Source organism: Macaca thibetana, chromosome 2, assembly GCF_024542745.1.
Source record: "Macaca thibetana thibetana isolate TM-01 chromosome 2, ASM2454274v1, whole genome shotgun sequence".
Classification (NCBI taxonomy): domain Eukaryota; kingdom Metazoa; phylum Chordata; class Mammalia; order Primates; family Cercopithecidae; genus Macaca; species Macaca thibetana.
Window position 1 is genome coordinate 107,180,635 of NC_065579.1, and position 17,258 is coordinate 107,197,892.

Genomic DNA, 17,258 nt, shown 5'->3' on the forward strand with positions numbered 1-17,258 from the left:
GTGCGCACCTGTAATCCCAGATACTTGGGAGGCTGAGGCAGGAGAATCACTTGAACCCAGGAGGCGAAGGTTGCAGTGAGCCGAGATCCTGCCATTGCACTCTAGCACTCAAGACCAAAACTCCATCTCAAAAAAAAAAGTAAAGCCTAATGAAGTTTAGAAATCCATTTTTAACTGTTGCTTCTTGTGACGTGTCACCGTGTCACTGGTGCTGCCCTGTGCCAGCTCGAGGAAGAGATGAGCCATCCGGGGGTCCTCAGAGTTCACATAGGCTAAGTGCAGTTCTGCACAGAGGGACACGGTCTGGAGCCCCATCAGGAGTTTACACTGCCCAGAGCTGGTAACCCCACCCCACGCAAAAAGCTTCTACTGCCAAATTTTGATTCCTCAAATTGTGTTAGGTTGGTGCAAAAGTCATTGCAGTTTTTGTCATTAATATTTGCCTGCACCTTGTCTAATGTTTAAACCATGTTTATCCAGCACTGTATTGATTACTGGTCTGAGTGAGGTGACAGGGCAGCGGGAGCCTTAGAGCATGGATGGTGCCATGGGGCTTCGGGGACTGCTGTTGTGCGTGTACCTGGTGTCTCTCCTCGTCCTGCAGGCCATGCCTGCCCTGGGCTCAGCTACAGGCAGGTCCAAGAGCAGCGAGGTATGTGGCTATACCCACAGGGCAGAAATAGGCAGCTGAATCTGGATGAGGCCCCGGGCGGGACACAAGACCCCCACTCCAAGGGCCAGGGCCACCCCACCACCTCCACCACTTCTGAGTGTAGAGGTGACCTCCCAGCAGCACCAAGGAGGTGAGGCTAAGGGGCAGAGGACACAGGCTACATTCCACTCCTACGCCTGAACTGAGGCTGCAGTCTCCTGAGTTTTCCTCTCACACTTGACCCTGATTTTGTTTTGCAGAAGCGACAGGCTGTGGACACCGTGAGTAAGAGTCCTGGCAAAGGGGTCTGTGACGGAGCCCTTTTTACACGCTTGCTTTTCCCAACCCCTCAAGGGTGGACCCCTCTGTCAGGGCCATAGGCAAGGGGTACTCTCCAGGGTCCTAGAAATGGGGACTTGTTCCCATCTTACCTCATGCTCCACAGCACAGTCTCAGCCAGAGAGCAGGGGTCTTCCTGGGAGGTCTGATCTGTTCTTCTGGCATCTGGGCACCATGCACTGGAGCTGAGTGCCAAGCCCCCATACCACAGGAAGTACCTCACCAACAGAGGCTCTGTCTCGGTCCACAGCTCCTTCATGTCTCACTTTAGGCTGTCGATGGCGTGTTCATCCGGAGTTTGAAAGTCAACTGCAAAGTCACCTCTCGCTTTGCCCACTATGTTGTCACCAGCCAAGTGGTCAACACTGCCAATGAAGCCAGGGAAGTGGCCTTCGATGTGGAAATCCCCAAGACAGCCTTCATCAGTGACTTTGCCATGTGCGTGCCTGCCCAACTCCCGTGCCCTCTCCCAGGGATGCCGCTTACTAGTCCCAGCCTAAGAACAAGGATCGGAGTGGCCAGATAGCGCAGAGCATCTCCTCATTCTAGAAGGGCCACAGACCAGCCCTGGCTCTGAGAGGAGGAAGAAGCCCTTTAGATCTGTGTTTGGCTCCCATCTTGGAGGCAAACTGGGGCCCATACAGCATGTTTCAGGCTAGAACCCAAGGAGCCAAAGTCAGCATCTGAGGCTTCTTGCTGGCCTCTGACCTGGGTTGCTCACCTCATTGCCCATGGACCCCTGAGTTCCACCATGGGCAGTGGAAGGCCAGTCAGGAGGTGTCCTTATCCAAGGGCTCACATGGACAGGCCCTCTCAGGACCTGTATGGTCAGGAGGCTCATCTTTCCTGAGGGTGTCCTCCCCTCTCTGCAGTACGGCAGATGGAAACGCATTTATTGGAGACATAAAGGACAAGGTGACTGCATGGAAGCAGTACCGGAAAGCAGCTATCTCAGGAGAGAATGCCGGCCTTGTCAGGTGAGTTCTGGGCCCTGCTGGTCTCATCTCTAGGGTTGCCCTCCCCAGCCAGGACAGAGCTGACAGCTGCAAGGTGGCTTTGGTGGAGAACAGCCCAGGATGATGGAAGGGTGAGCAAACAGCTCAAACCCAGATGCCAGCACAGTGCACTGAACAGGCTGCTGTGCAGTTGCCCTTTTCCCAGATCTGCCACTGGGAGAAGTGGGCCCCCCATCTTGGGCCCTGACCCTGACCAGCCAGCTGACACATTTGTGAGGTCCAAGGAAACCTAGGAGCAGCACTCATCTAAGAGAAATAAATTCTGAGGGCCACATGTTAAGTGACAAGGACTCACATGTCATTTACCCTCTGTCTGTCTGCTGTTGCCTGTGGTGTCACATCCAGGGCCTCAGGGAGAACTATGGAGCAATTCACCATCCACCTCACCGTCAATCCCCAGAGCAAGGTCACGTTTCAGCTGACCTATGAGGAAGTGCTGAAGAGAAAGCTTAAGCAGTATGAAATTGTCATCAAAGTCAAGCCTAAGCAGCTGGTGCATCATTTTGAGGTAGATCATAGGTCCCAGGGCAGGGCTCCTGCCCCTCTCTCTGTCATCATGGCTCCCAACACTGGTTGAGCACCCACCATGTGTCACCCAGGCCTGAGAACACAGGAACAGGGATTAACTCCTCAGGGTGAGCTCTGATGCGCTCTTCTTGGGCAGGGAACTCCCTGAACTCTCTAACTTCCTCTTTATCTCTGAGCTTCGGTTTGCTCATCTGCTAAATGGGGGATTACTGTGGGTCCCAGGACCGCCACAGGGATCACAAGAAGTACTGAATGTCCAGGTAATTTTGTAAACCAGAGGCGCAGCCTGAGGGCCTGGAATTATTGCTGGCACCTAAGTAGTGGCTAAGTTGAGGGATGTAGGCATGTACACCTTCATTTGGTCAGTATCTTTGGAGAGCCTACTGAGTACCAGGCCCTGTGATCAGGGCTGGGTGGGTGCTGCACACAGTAGGTGGCCAGGACACATGTTGGCTCTTGGCTGAGACTTGGTGAGTAGGAGTCCTGGTAGAGAGTTTGCTTCGGTGTGGTGTGAGCCCATAATCCCAGCTACGAGGGAGGCTGAGGCAGGAGGATGGCTTGAGCCCAGGAGTTTGAGGCCAGCCTGGGCAACAAAGCAAGATCCCATCTTAAAAAAAAAAAAAAAAAAGAATTTGCTTCAATGGTGCAGATCGATGTGGACATCTTCGAGCCCCAGGGGATCAGCAAGCTGGATGCCCAGGCCTCTTTCCTGCCCAAGGAACTGGCAGCCCAAACTATCAAGAAGTCCTTCTCAGGAAAAAAGGTACATGGGATGGCAAAGGGGTGGTGGTGGGCCATTTGGGGACTTCTCAGCCTGCCCACCCCTTATGGAATGTCCAGCCTTAGCCGAGAAACCAGGCAGGGGCTGTGGTCTGCCCTCAGGATGAGAGAGGCTGGTGTCATGTGATTGGTGCCTAGGAGAACTCAGCAATCCTGGTTCTCAGGGCAATTTAGCAAAATCCTGCATGCTGAGGTGGGGAAGGAGCCAGCTCCAGCTCCACCACACACTGGCTGTATGGTCCAGGGTGAGTCGCTGGCTTGCTTGGGCCTCAGTGCCCTCTTTGCCTGCCTCACGCCCATGGGAGAGCATTCGGGGAAACATCCAGCACATAAGTAAACCTCATATGCTGGTGTGGTTAGGACTCCAAGCTTCAGGTTTCTTGGAAACGTAAGTTTGGAAAGACCTTTGGCCTACCGAACGACTTGTCGCTTGCCACCATTTGCAGGAATCCCAGAAGCCCCAGCTTGCCCCCACCCCAGGTTCCTGGAGGAGTGTGTTGTATGGATGGGCAGTGCCCTGCTTCCTGACTTGCCCCTAACCCGAGCCGGGAACAAACCCTTTAGTTCCCACTTATGTAGAGCCTGCACCACAGTTCATTTAAAAGAAGTGCTTCTTACAGTTTAGAGAGGCTTCCTTTTAAACAAAATATGACACCTCAGAGTGTTAGCAAACATGCTTGCTTTCTGTGGGGGAACAAAGGGATGGGTTCTTCTCTTCCCAAGAATTTTTCAAGGTTCTATTTTATCTTCCTTCCTTTCTCTCCTCTTCTTCCACCTCCTCCTCCTCCTCTCCTCCTCCTCCTCTTCTTCTTCTTCTTCTTCGCTGCTGCTGTTTCTCTTCTTCTTCTTCTTCTTGTAGTCTTCTTCTTCACTACTGCTTCTCTTCTTCCTCTTCTTCTTCTTCTCTGCTGCTGCTTCTTCCTTTTGCTTCTGCTTCTTTTTGATGAGCTTATCTTACTTTTATAACAAACAAAAATTTCTTTATAGAAAAATGTATGAAGTCCAGGAATATAGAAAGTATTGAAAAAACCATCACTAGCTTCCCCAAGCACATCACCAACTCCAACCAGACCTCAGCTTCCATCCTGGACCCTTCCTTCCAGTCTCTGTTCTTTGTCAACCTGGGCAGCTTTTATTTCCCAGCACAGTATTGTAGTGTTGACAGATGAGTTGACAGATGTCAACAGTTTGAGTTGACAGATGTCTCCCATGCTATCACATTACTGTTATTTTGTTCTTATTTATATACCCAAAGTGATGATGTCCATTGTAGAAAACCCCAATGATTCAGAAGAGTATAAGCAAGGGAATGGGTCAGCTCTCCCACCACCTACAGGTGTGTGCTCTCAACAGCTAAGTGAGTGAGTGGCCCACCAAACTCGTTTCTGTGCCCGTGCAAACACACACACACACACACCCCTTCTTATGTTGTCTTTGTAAACATCCTGTTTGTGGTTACACAAACCAGTAATGGCTCAGACTCTTGACGGTTCCAGGGTCACGTGCTGTTCCGTCCCACTGTGAGCCAGCAGCAGTCCTGCCCCACATGCTCTACATCCTTACTGAACGGGCATTTCAAGGTGACCTATGATGTCAGTCGAGACAAGATCTGTGACCTCCTGGTAAGCCCTGAGCTTCTGGCTGAGCACCTAGAGGATGGGCAAGGGGTGCTGTGAGAGTGGCCTCACTTGTTCTCCTCTATTTCAGGTGGCCAATAACCACTTTGCCCACTTCTTCGCCCCCCAAAACCTAACAAACATGAACAAGAATGTGGTTTTTGTGATTGACATCAGTGGCTCCATGAGAGGCCAGAAAGTGAAGCAGGTAGGCTGCAGCTTGAAACAGCGCACCCAACAGAAGCTTCCGCAGCCCCTTTGCTCACCGCATGCCAGTTTTGCTGCCAGAGTCTGGTTTGGGATTTATCCTCCTGGTCAGAGGCAGGGTGATTTAACAGGAAATCCCAGTGGTTAGCATCTCCAGAATCAGCGTCACTTCCTCACTGTGCAGTCGTGAGAAAGTGCATTCACCTCTCCTCAATGGCGAAAAATGGGACTGACAATGGTGTCCACAGGGTCATGGAGTTACCCCCTGGGGAGGTGCTTAGAAGAGGAAACCTGTGCACTACAAGTGCTGGGGGTAATTATGGTGGTCCGTGGGGAGGCATCTTATAGCAGGGAATAGCTCTCCACCCACAGGGTTTGGAGTGCTCTCTCCATGGTGCAGTAGACATGGCTGGACAAGGAGTATTCTAGAAGCACAACCCCTGGGGTCCTTTCTCTTTATCCTGCCCCTCCAGAACTCCTGATCATTTCTTTCCCCATCCTGGCTTCCTTTGCCTTCTCCACCCCCCTCATCCACCCCAAGGCCCGGCAGGATGCTCCTGTCTCGGGGTCACCTAGTTGTCCTATCTCCTCCTGCTTGTCCACTCTGTGGATCTCTGAAACGGGTATTGGAGTTGATGGAAGGTGCTGTCCTGGGACAGCCCTGGGGCCCTGTCCGTCTACTGACTGTTCTGTCCTTGCAGACCAAGGAGGCACTCCTTAAAATTCTGGGGGACATGCAGCCAGGGGACTACTTTGATCTGGTTCTTTTTGGGTCTCGAGTGCAATCATGGAAGGGCTCACTGGTGCAAGCATCTGAGGCCAACCTACAAGCGGCTAAAGACTTTGTGCGGCGCTTTTCCCTGGATGAGGGTAAGGGTGGGGGTCTCAGGCCACCTTGATGTCACCTCTGTCCCTTCAGAATGAGGGCATACACTGGTCTGCTTTCTCTTCTTTGCAGCCACAAACCTGAATGGAGGTTTGCTCCAGGGAATTGAGATCTTGAACCAAGTTCAGGAAAGCCTCCCAGAACTCAGCAACCATGCCTCAATTCTCATCATGTTGACAGACGGCGATCCCACAGAGGGTAAGCACCTTGGGGGCTGCCTTGGGAGGTGGTGATCTTGTCACCTGAGACATGCAAGCTGAAGTTGGAAACCCAACCATTGGAGATGCCATCAGGGGGTAGAAAGGCTCAGAGCAAAGTCAAGCACTGGTCTAAAAACACAATTCAGACCACAAAGTCTGTGGGAGCTCCATGGTGTACTTCTGTTCTGTGAGTTGAGAAATTGGAGATGTTTCTAAATGACACAGGTCTGTACGAGTCCCTGGAGGATGGGCAGGATTCCACGCTTCTGTTTACGGTTTAATGAACTATTTATTTATTGCCTACTGTGTGCTAAGCTTGGGGCTAGGGACTGAAATACCAAGGGAACAAGACATATCTCTGCTCTCAAAGAGCCCAGGACCTACTCGGGGAGGGAGATCCAGGAGTAGATACTGAGGGCCCTGAAAGAACAGGGTGCTTGGGGCTGTGGAACCATAGACAAGGGACATCTGACCCTGGGGGATGTCTAGGAGGGCCTCCTGGAGGAGGTGACTCCTGAGCTCAGTCTAGAAAGAGGAGAGAGTGTCAGGAAGGAATCCTAGGCAGAAGGGGCAGCTTAAGTCATAAAAGGGGTGTGTGCACTGGCATAGCCTGCCCGGGAACTGTGGGCCTGTGCAGAACGGGGTGAAACAAGGGTGGGAAGGTCAGCAGGGTCTCGCAGGCCGTGGCAAAGGAGCCATGGCAGGGTTTCGAGCAGAATCAGACCTGCTGCTGATGGACCTACCTAGATGGGCGGGGCCTGTGAGGAGCTGTTGGTAGCTGCTGCAGTCTCCCAGGAGAGCAAGGAGGAGGTGATGTCTCAGGACGCCCGGGAGACTGGAGATGCTCTGAGATGGAAGCCTTGAGCCCCAGGGAGTGTTCCCCAGAGCCCCCTCATGCCCCACATGCCTGTGGGCCAGCATCCCATCACTACCCAGGTGTGTGGCTGCAGGGGTGACCGACCGTTCCCAAATCCTCAAGAACGTCCGCAACGCCATCCGGGGCAGGTTCCCGCTCTACAACCTGGGTTTCGGCCACAATGTGGACTTTAACTTTCTGGAGGTCATGTCCATGGAGAACAACGGACGGGCCCAGAGAATCTACGAGGACCGTGATGCCACCCAGCAGCTGCAGGTCTCCCCTCACAACCCCCTGTACCTCCAATGGCATGCCATAGGGGGCCCAGCCCTGGTGGCCATTTGCCCATCAGCCTAGATGAGCAGATAAAGCTCTGGCATAGAGTTCAAATCAGCTGCATGGGCCAGGCGTGGTGGCTCAAGCCTGTAATCCCAGCACTTTGGGAGGCCGAGGTGGGTGGATCAGGAGTTCGAGACCAGCCTGGCCAACATGGTGAAACCCCGTCTCTACTAAAAATACAAAAATTAGCCGGGTGTGTTGGTGCGTGCCTGTAATCTCAGCTACTTGAGAGGCTGAGGCAGGAGAATCAGTTGAGCCCAGGAGGTGGAGGTTGCAGTGAGCTGAGATTATGCCACTGCACTCCAGCCTGGGCAACACAGTGAGACTCTGTCTCAAAAAAAAAAAAAAAAATCAGCAGCATGGCCTCGAGCCAGCTACTTGACCTCTCGGACCCTCAGATTTCTTCTCTAACTTGGGAATTCCCAACACTCCACTTTGTGGGCAGGGTTCCCATCAGGGGCCCAGGATGCTCAGCTCTAAGGCAGCAACCTCTATCCCTGCAGGGTTTCTACAGTCAGGTAGCCAAACCCCTGCTGGTGGATGTGGATTTGCAGTACCCCCAGGATGCTGTCTTGGCCCTGACCCAGAACCGCCATAAACAGTACTACGAAGGCTCAGAGATTGTGGTGGCCGGGCGCATTGCTGACAACAAACAGAGCAGCTTCAAGGCGGATGTGCGGGCCCATGGGGTAAATGGTGGGCCATGGAGGGTGGAGAGGCCAGGCAGCACCCTAGAGGCTCCAAACCCACACTGTTCCCCATTCCTGCCAACCCCCAGAGGCCTCTCTTTCCCCAGAGTAGTGCCCTCACCCCCATCATGCCACATACACCCCAGGCCTGAACATCCCTCCACACAGGCATCCTGGGGGCTGGATTGGCTGGAATGGGGCCAATATGGCCTTGATCCGTTGCAGTCCCTTGGCCCCCAGTGACCAATTGTTATTTTTCGCATCATTCATCCCAAGGTGCAAAAGAACAAGAAACCAACCTCTCCCTTCTCATTTGATAACCATTTCCTGAACACCTACTGTGTGCCAGGTTTTGTGCCATGGTGCAGTGCATGTGTGTATGTGCACCTGTGTGTGGTGGGGACAGGCATGTGAGACCTGGACCCTGCCCTCCAGAACACAGACAACGCCCTACAGTGTGGTCAAAGATTCAGAAACTCAGGCTTTGAGTAAGGAGAGTTGAGCTGGACCCTGGTGCCACCCTGACCAGCTGGGCATCCTTGGGCAAGGGGTCCAGTTCTCTAGGCCTCAGTTTCCTTTTCTGTACCATACTACACCAAAGCATTGTGTGGAGCAAATGGAATAATCCATATAATACCCGTAGGCAGCAGCTGGTGCATAGGATGCCCTTGGGAAGTGGTGCCACAGTTAATGTAGCTGGATGGAGGAGGCACATTTGTGTGCCGTGGCAAGTTGAATGGTGCAGCCTGCCTAGAACTTGGTGGGCATTTGGAGTGGGTCATAGTGGAAACAGCTGGGTGCTTATTGGCCTCCCCCAGAGAAACTCCACAAGGCAGGGCCTAGTTCTCCCATTCCATGGGATCCCTAGGATCCGGGCCAAGCCTGGCTCGCAGAGGGTGCTTGGCAAGAATGAACGAATAGGATGAGGTGAACAGGCTCAGGAAAGCAGGTGATGCTGAGGACGAAGCTGCAGAGACCAGATGAAATGGGCCCCTCAGAGCCCTGAGCACTAGCCAGGGGCCATGCTCATCATGGTGCACTGCCCCTCTCTGTACCTCAACTCTCAGGAGGGACAAGAATTCAGTACAACCTGCCTAGTGGATGAGGAGGAGATGAAGAAACTGCTCCGAGAGCGTGGCCACATGCTGGAGAACCACGTCGAGCGCCTCTGGGCCTACCTCACCATCCAGGAGCTGCTGGCCAAGCGGTAGGGCCCCTGCAGCTGCCCCAGGTGGCCACTGCTGACCCAGAGTCCCCTCACCCTTTGTAGGTGAGCAGAGGAGGGGTGGTTCTCGGGCAGGTAGGTCAGATTTACTTTCTTCTTCTGCTTGGCTCACTGAGTTAATATCAACCAGTCAGTCAACAGTCCGGGTGGGCCCACCAGGGCACAAGGCAGCCTGCTATTTACCCTCAGTCAGCACAGGGAGGCTCAGGGAGGTTAGACCTCTTGACCCGGATCTCACAGCTGTTCACTTCTCTGCATATCTCTGAGGCATACCTCTCAACCCCATCAAATCTCCAAGTGATCTCTGTAAGAAATCATTAAACCTGGAGGCCCCTGAAGACGTAGCTACTACACAGGATACCATGGGGGCTTAATACATATGTGTCGAATGAATGAATGAATGACTGAGTGAATGGATAGGTGAAAGGATGAGGGCCGTGCAAGTCAGGGCTTGGAGCCAGCCTCTGTCTTGAATGCAGGATGAAGGTGGACGGGGAGGAGAGGGCCAACCTGTCATCCCAGGCCCTGCGGATGTCGCTGGACTATGGGTTTGTGACCCCGTTGACCTCCATGAGCATCAGGGGCATGGCGGATCAGGACGGCCTGAAGCCCATCATCGACAAGCCCTCAGAGGGTATAGGCTGCAGGGGGCTGCAGAGGGGGAGGCCGTGGGCCAAAAACCTCTGGGGCTTTAATTCTTTTCTCTTTCCCTCCCTTCCAGATTCTCCACCTTTGGGTGAGTTTTAAATTGCATTAGTTTCAGCTCTGGGCTTCGGTGGCTGGGCAGGTGGCAGGTGCTCTGGCCCCAGGCACGCAGCTCCCTATCCTTCTTCCCTGACTCCACTCCTTCCCGTTCTTTCGTCCCCTGAGCCACCCTTCTCCACATCACCGCGAACTCCCTGCTACGCTTTGTGAGCTTTTGTGCAGGCTGAACCCCCAGCAGCCTCCACCAGTCCCCTCTTGGTGTGAGCATATGTCTGTGAGAAGGCAGGACCCCAGGGGAGGGCTGAGACCCCCAGAGGGAGGGCTAGGTCCAGGCCTGTTGTGAACAGAGCTGCATGCCTTTCGTGTGGGGCGCCGTGGGTGACACTGCCTTCGATAATATGTCTTTGTCTTCTACAGAGATGCTGGGACCCAGGAGGAGTAAGTGGCAGCCATCCTGGCCATTCACATCTCTCCACCTCCTTGATTATTACCCAGTTGGCTTTCTTCCTCCGTTCTAGCTGTCTTCACTGCCTGTCACTGGGAATCCTTAGGACAGACCCTGGAACAGCCTGGCCTCCCCAACCTGAGGTCCCTGTGGGAGGAGACAGAGAGGGGGCCAGTTAAACATGCCAGGCCAAGCTTCTGTTCCCATGTCCCGAGAGCCAATCAAGGGCATGTGATGTTGAGTGGACATCCCTGCTTGGTGGCCTCAGGCTAACCCCACCAATGAGGAAAGAGTCATCAGAGGGATCAGCAGCTCCAGGGAAGGCCTGGCTGCCCCGCTTCTAAATGCCACTCCCCTTCCCATCAGCGTTCGTGCTGTCAGCCTTGCAGCCTTCTCCTACTCGTTCCAGCTCCAATACCCAGCGGCTGCCAGACCGAGTGACCGGCGGTGAGTCCTTCGAAGGGTCTGAGGGACACACTTGTTTGGGACCCACCCTGCCTGGCTCTCTCTCTCTCTCTCTCTCTCTCTCTCTCTCTCTCTGTCTCTCTCTCTCTCTTTCTGGGACCTGCCTAGCTGAACCCCAGCCCCTGGCCAGCCCCATCTGCCCGATGTCCAATCTAACGAATTCCATGCTGTGCCCCCAGTGGACACGGACCCTCACTTCATCATCCACGTGCCCCAGAAAGAGGACGCCCTGTGCTTCAACATCAACGAGGAGCCTGGTGTGATCCTGAGCCTGGTACAGGACCCCAACACAGGTATGGCGGGCATCATGCCTCTGCCAGACAGGGCCAGGGCTCCTCTGCCCTCAACATTCAGCCACAAACAGGACTGTGGCCAAGGCCTCCACTGCCCTCTGCCTGGGCACCATCTACCTGGCTGGGCTGTGCCTGCTGCCTTCCCACCCCATCCTCCTGGCTGCATCTGCACAGGGCCAGCTTCATGGGCATGTGACTGGGGTAGGCACACGGGGACTTTTTTTTTTTTTGAGACAGTCTTGCTCTGTCACCCAGGCTGGAGTACAGTGGTGTGATCTCTGCTTACTGCAACCTCTGCCTCCTGGGTTCAAGTGATTCTCTTGCCTCAGCCTCCTGAGTAGCTGGGACTACAGGGGCATGCCACCATGACTGGCTTATTTTTGTATGTTTAGTAGCGATGGGGTTTTACCATGTTGACCTGGCTGGTCTCAAACTCCTGACCTCAGGTGATCTGCCCACCTCAGCCTCCCAAAGTGCTGGGATTACAGGTGTGAGCCACCGTGCCTGGCCAGTTTAATGTTCTTCCGTTGCCGCCTTGAAACTCTTAACACTTTTTAAACAAGGGGCCCTTCCTTTTTATTTCATACTAGGTCCTGCAAATATGTCAAGGTCCTGCCCCACCTTCCCCACGAAGCACGGCTGAGCAGAGCCTCCAAGTGCCTCTCTCTCAGCAGTGCCTTTGTGATGGGGAATGGCTCCCTCTCCTTATCTCAGCCCTGCTCCCTCCCATCCCCCTACCTCCCTGGTCACTCAGCCCATCTGCAAGTGTTTGTTGTGCACCAGCGAGGGGCTGGGAATGCAGTGGGAGCCAAGATAGTCCCTGCTTTCATAGAGTTTAGGGAAGGGGAAGACAAACAGGTGAACACATTTGAGATGATCATTTCAGAGCATGAGACGTGCTGGGTTGGCAGAGTGAGAGTAGGGAGGGGGCTCTGTGGCTGCCCAGGTCAGTGGAGACCTCTGTGAAGAGGTCCCACAATGCATTTCCAGCATGATGGGAGCCTGTCCCTGTGTTAGGGGCTGGGGCCACAGAGAAGGAGCAGGCTGGGTCCTGTCCTCAGGGAGGCAAGACCTCCGTTAAGACCCAGAACCAAGAGCTGAGTATGGGATATTTGGCATGGCAGGAGGGGTGGAGAGGAAGCAGAGGTGGTGCTGTGTGTAGGACCAGACCTGGAGACCCCGAGGCAGGAGACTCTCAAAGACGGAGTGGCACAGCCAGAGCGTAGGGGCCTCTTAGGAAGGAGGCACGATCCTGCTGAGCAAAGGCAGGCAGGCCCCTTCCCAACCTGGATGCCCTCTTGCTCCACTGCAGGCTTCTCAGTGAACGGGCAGCTAATTGGCAACAAGGCCAGGAGCCCTGGGCAGCATGACGGCACGTATTTTGGGCGGCTGGGAATCGCAAACCCTGCCACGGCCTTTCAGTTGGAAGTGACTCCTCAGAACATTACGCTGAACCCCGGCTCTGGTGGGCCTGTGTTTTCCTGGAGGGACCAGGCTGTGCTGCGGCAGGATGGGTAACCTGCCAGGGCCTGGGCAAGAAGCAGGGGGAGGTGTGGCCTGGGCCCAGGATGCTGCTGTCTGAGTCTGCAGGGCCCTCGTCCCTGAGCCATGTCTGTGGGTGACGCCCATGTGGCCTGTACAGACATGTCAGTCTCCATGGGCCCCCCAGTCCTCCATTTCCCTTGGTTCCTGGATATGTCCTCTGGGTCCAGACATATCCAGTCCTCTGGGCTGCATGGCATCTGTGTTCCCACCGCATCTTAGCTCTGAATGCCATCCACGTCTCCACCAAACAAAGCCAGCTCATCCTCCCAGGCCCAGCAAAGAGGCCACCTCTTCCCCTCAGCCCTCCTGCTCTCTTCCTCTGTGGAATTCCAGATTTCTCTGGGCTTCTCATTTGGCATCTGTCTTAGTCTGCGTTGTCTCATGATTTTTCCTTCCTTTACTCATTCATTCATTCAGCAAACTCTGCTGAGCACCAGGGCAATGCTGGTAGCAATGCTGGTAGCAGAGTTATAGGAAGAGGTGGGGAGAGTCTGCTGTGGAAGTCACAGGTGATGAGTAGGAGTCAGAGAACATGGACTCTGATATTAGACAGCCTGAAGTCCAAGTCCTGGCTCCTCTGCTTACTAGCGGTGCCACCTTGGTCAAGTTACTTAACCTCTCTGAGCCTTAGTCTTCACAGGCTCAGAGTGAGAACTGAATGATGCAGTTTGCATAGAGGACTTAGCACAGGGCCTGGCACATTGCAAGGGCCCTATGCACAATAGCAACATGTGGAAGGGGTGTGGAACACGTAACAGCCGGCCATCTGGGGATGAAGGCCATGGGGTGGGGGCGTGGTCACAAGGGTTGGGTCCCAGATGACAAGGGCAGCCGAATGGAGAGGGATGCAGTGCAGCCGCGCCTGCCCTCACGGCCACCTGGCTCTGCAGGGTGGTGGTGACCATCAACAAGAAGAGGAACCTGGTGGTGTCTGTGGACGACGGTGGCACCTTTGAGGTTGTTCTGCACCGAGTGTGGAAGGGGAGTTCCGTCCACCAGGACTTCCTGGGCTTCTATGTGCTGGACAGTCATCGGATGTCAGCCCGGACGCATGGGCTGCTGGGTACGGCTGGCCAGGCTGGCAGGGCTGTGGGGCAGGGTGTTGAAGCCAGAGGACGTGTGGGACCTGGGGCCACCGGTCAGCTCTGTAGCTGGGCACCAGGACAGGCCCACCTCCAGTGTGTCCTCAAAGGCGCAGAGCCATCTGAGGGGCTGTCTTGGTGAGGCTGTGAGCAAACATATAGTGAAACAAACGCTTAAGTGAGCCTGGGAGCAAGTGAAGGGCAGAGGTCTGATCGCAAAAAGAAAGGCCCAGAGGGTTCCCAGGGACCTTGTGGGTAGGGTGGGTCACTGACCACACTGCTCCTGTGTGGCCTTTCTATAGACACTGCTCTCTATGGGCACCTGCCCCTCAAACCTCTCTCCCCAGACAGATCCCGTTTTAAAAGACAGGAGGTAGGACCACCTAGAAATGTATCTACTTCTCTACGGCAAGCGAACCAAAGGTAGCTTTTCGTACTGGGACTTTTAGCAGAAACAGTCAAGCCTTGGAAAAAAAGCGGTCAAGCAAAGCTCTAAGCCGGCAGTGGGCACCTGCTGAGTGTAGAGCAGGAGCAAGTCCCCCAGACAGTAACCACCGTCTCCAATGTGCCTTTCTAGGGCAATTTTTCCATCCCATTGGTTTTGAAGTGTCTGACATCCGCCCAGGCTCCGACCCCACAAAGCTAGATGCCACGATGGTGGTGAAGAACCGCCGGCTCACGGTCACCAGGTAGGTGAGCCTGCCTGCCAAGCACGTCTGCCCTCGGCCACTTTGCAGTTCTTCCGGGTCTTCCTCCAGGTGTCACATGGGTGGGCTTCCTGGGGAGGTGCTGCCCTATTGGTCCGAAGGGTGACCCCAGCTGACTTGTCTCTGCACAGGGGTTTGCAAAAGGACTACAGCAAGGACCCGCGGCATGGGGCCGAGGTGTCCTGCTGGTTCATTCACAACAATGGGGCTGGACTCATCGATGGTGCCTACACTGACTATATCATCTCCGACATCTTCTGAGCCCCCTGGCCAGTATGCCTGTCCTCCCCTGTGGCCAAGGCAGAGGAGGAGAATGACATCCTGACCTGCTGCTGAGGCTGCACCTCCTTAACTAAGCTGGTTCCTTGTGTCAAAGGACCTCATGACTTCCATTAAAGAGAGACTATGTCCACCCTGAACTGGCTGATTTTGGGGAGGGAGGATGGCAGGGAGGCAGCTTAAGATGCTGCCCCTCAGATGGACTTAGGGGTTACAGCAGATCCAGGGACAGGAGAAGCAGGTCAAAGGCTGGGAAGAAAGCTCACACCATTTCCCTGCCGAGGGTTTGTAACGTCTGACAGCCAGGCTGGTATTTTCCAAAGGCAGAGACAGTCCCTGCCCAGAAGCTGTGATTTCAGGGGGCCAGGAGTGCACGCTACCATCTCCTCACGTAAATGCCTGGAATTACCCCATCAGGGCCCCTCCCTTGGCTTGGCCTTGGGGCCCAGTCAAAACGCAACGTCGCGGGTGCAGGGAGGTGAGCCACACTTTAGAGAGCTCTGAGTGTGAATGCGAACAGGCCTCCACCACTGCTTCCCAGAGGCTTTCTGCTCTTTCTCTGCTAGTTTCTGTCCGGTTTCCACTACAAATGAGGCTCACAAGGGACCAGATAGAACAAAGACTGGTTTTGAGGGCCTGGATCAATAACACCAATGCTGAGCTCAAAGGCTGCCCCAGGCCTGGGAACACAGAGCCCCTAGCAGCAGGCTGTGGGGCGGCCAGCCCACCTTCCCAGGTATCCTGGGGTTCTCCAGGAAGAGCTGTGAGCTGCCAGCTGTCGGGGTCACGCTTGGCAAGGCCTGCCCAATGGGGGCCTCATCTCCCTCTCCTGTAGAATGGAAAGGGGGTGAACCCAAAGATCTCTTAGATTCCGTCTAATTCTAAACTCTGCATGACAACTCTGGTTCCTCCAAGTCCCCAGCCATCCCTTGAGGCCGTTTGAGCAGCTCCAGAATCCCTATTTCGAGTTGTCCCTCTCCCCAAACTAACTCCAGGCACTTGGGGATGGGGCAGTGGTCCAGATGAGAGAGGACAGGAGAAGCTCTGCAAGCGGCTGCTGGTCTGTGAGGAGGAGCCACTGGGCAACAGCGCCAGCCACCCAGTGCCAGCAGCCACGGGACTGAAAACGTCCCAGGAACCAGGAAATGAGGCCATGGCAGCTCTGCGGGGTCTTCTCTCCACACCCAGGCACCAGCACCTGCTGGGTTTGGCCTCCATCAGACCTGAGTTTGGTGCCTGCTGCCAGTGAGGTTGGTGTAAGAGTTCAGGAGGCCTGAGGGAAACAGGCACCGCCCCACCAGACACCAAGCACAGGCAGCATCTGCCACTTGGCCATCATTTCACGGGCTTGGAAACTCTTTTTTTTTGAGACGGGGGTCTCGTCATGTCACCCAGGCGGGAGCACAGTGGCACGAACACAGTGCTCACTGCAGCCTCGAACGCCTGGGCCCAGGTGATCCTCCAGCCTCAGCCTCCCAAAGAGCTGGGATTACAGGCAAGAGCCATAGTGTCTGGCTGATTTGGCAACTCTCTGTCATTGCTCTGTGGCTTCTGACTTTTCCAGCCATTAGACCATACCCTCCTCAGGGCTTCCGCTGCTCCGCGGCATCTGCCTACTGCCTTCTGCCTTCTGCCTTCTCAGTTCCTCTGCTCCCAACAACTCTCTCTGCACATATCCCAGTCAGCACTAGAGCTTTCAGCTGAGGCCGCTGCACACCCCATAAGTTAGTTGTCCTGGACCCAGCCATCCTTGTCTACTCCATGCAGTAGTAGGCTGCCCAGTGGGAGGGTCACAGGGTCAGCTTAGCTCAGAGAAGCCATGGCTATGGTGGGCGTGCAACAGCTGCCCTGAAGGGGCTAGGCTGGCAAGGTCCTGGGGCGGCTCAGGAGGTCCCAGCCCCCACTGAGACCAGGTCCTGCCTCTAAAGTTCCTGTTGTTGTGGAAGCTGGAGCCCAGCCTCACTACAGACTTTTAGGGCAATGACTCCCCAAAAGGCTGAGGGCAGCCAAGTCCCTGGCTGGGTCCTGGAAGCACAGAGGGAAACATGACATGGTTCAGCCCCCAGGAGCTCTGGGTGCAGAGGGGGCAGGCAGATCTGAGCACACCAACCTCAACATAAGGTCATGACAAAGCAGGCCCTCAGGGGACTTGGGGCTTGGAGCAGGGATGTCCCATAGTCCTCTAGGGGATGGCGGGGGAAGGGTCCTGGAGGGGAGGCACTGGGGCTGGCAGGGAGATGAAAGATGTGATATGTGCAGAAGGGGAGGGTGTGCTGGTGCAAGAGAGTAAACTCAGAAAAGCAAGCTGGGGTCAGATCACAGAGAGAGCTGGGCTGCTGGGATCATCGTGTGTCCTTTCCCTGGGGCCTTGGGAGCCATAGAAGGGTAGTGAGAGAGGGGCTTC

The 17,258-nt window shown here is 54.8% G+C and overlaps 1 protein-coding gene across 1 annotated transcript; it reads left to right on the top strand.

Moving 5' to 3' along the window:
- Positions 1-499: 499 nt before the first annotated feature.
- Positions 500-14,987, top strand: ITIH1 (inter-alpha-trypsin inhibitor heavy chain 1). The gene is made up of 22 exons (XM_050778484.1): positions 500-652; positions 913-933; positions 1,263-1,429; positions 1,864-1,968; positions 2,353-2,515; positions 3,185-3,298; positions 4,812-4,937; positions 5,023-5,139; positions 5,840-6,008; positions 6,097-6,222; positions 7,175-7,356; positions 7,923-8,108; positions 9,176-9,315; positions 9,813-9,967; positions 10,055-10,069; positions 10,456-10,476; positions 10,850-10,930; positions 11,128-11,241; positions 12,554-12,755; positions 13,677-13,849; positions 14,446-14,557; positions 14,707-14,987. The coding sequence occupies exons 1-22, from the start codon at positions 536-538 to the stop codon at positions 14,834-14,836; spliced, it is 2,736 nt and encodes a 911-aa protein (XP_050634441.1). The 5' UTR covers positions 500-535; the 3' UTR covers positions 14,837-14,987.
- The last annotated feature ends 2,271 nt before the right edge of the window (positions 14,988-17,258 follow it).

Excerpts from the sequence above, each read along its gene's own strand:
- ITIH1 (XM_050778484.1), top strand. The coding sequence starts at position 536 with ATGGATGGTGCCATGGGGCTTCGGGGACTGCTGTTGTGCGTGTACCTG. Across the intron at positions 7,357-7,922 it reads ATGCCACCCAGCAGCTGCAG|GGTTTCTACAGTCAGGTAGC; the intron begins GTCTCCCCTCAC and ends CTATCCCTGCAG. Across the intron at positions 9,316-9,812 it reads CAGGAGCTGCTGGCCAAGCG|GATGAAGGTGGACGGGGAGG; the intron begins GTAGGGCCCCTG and ends TCTTGAATGCAG.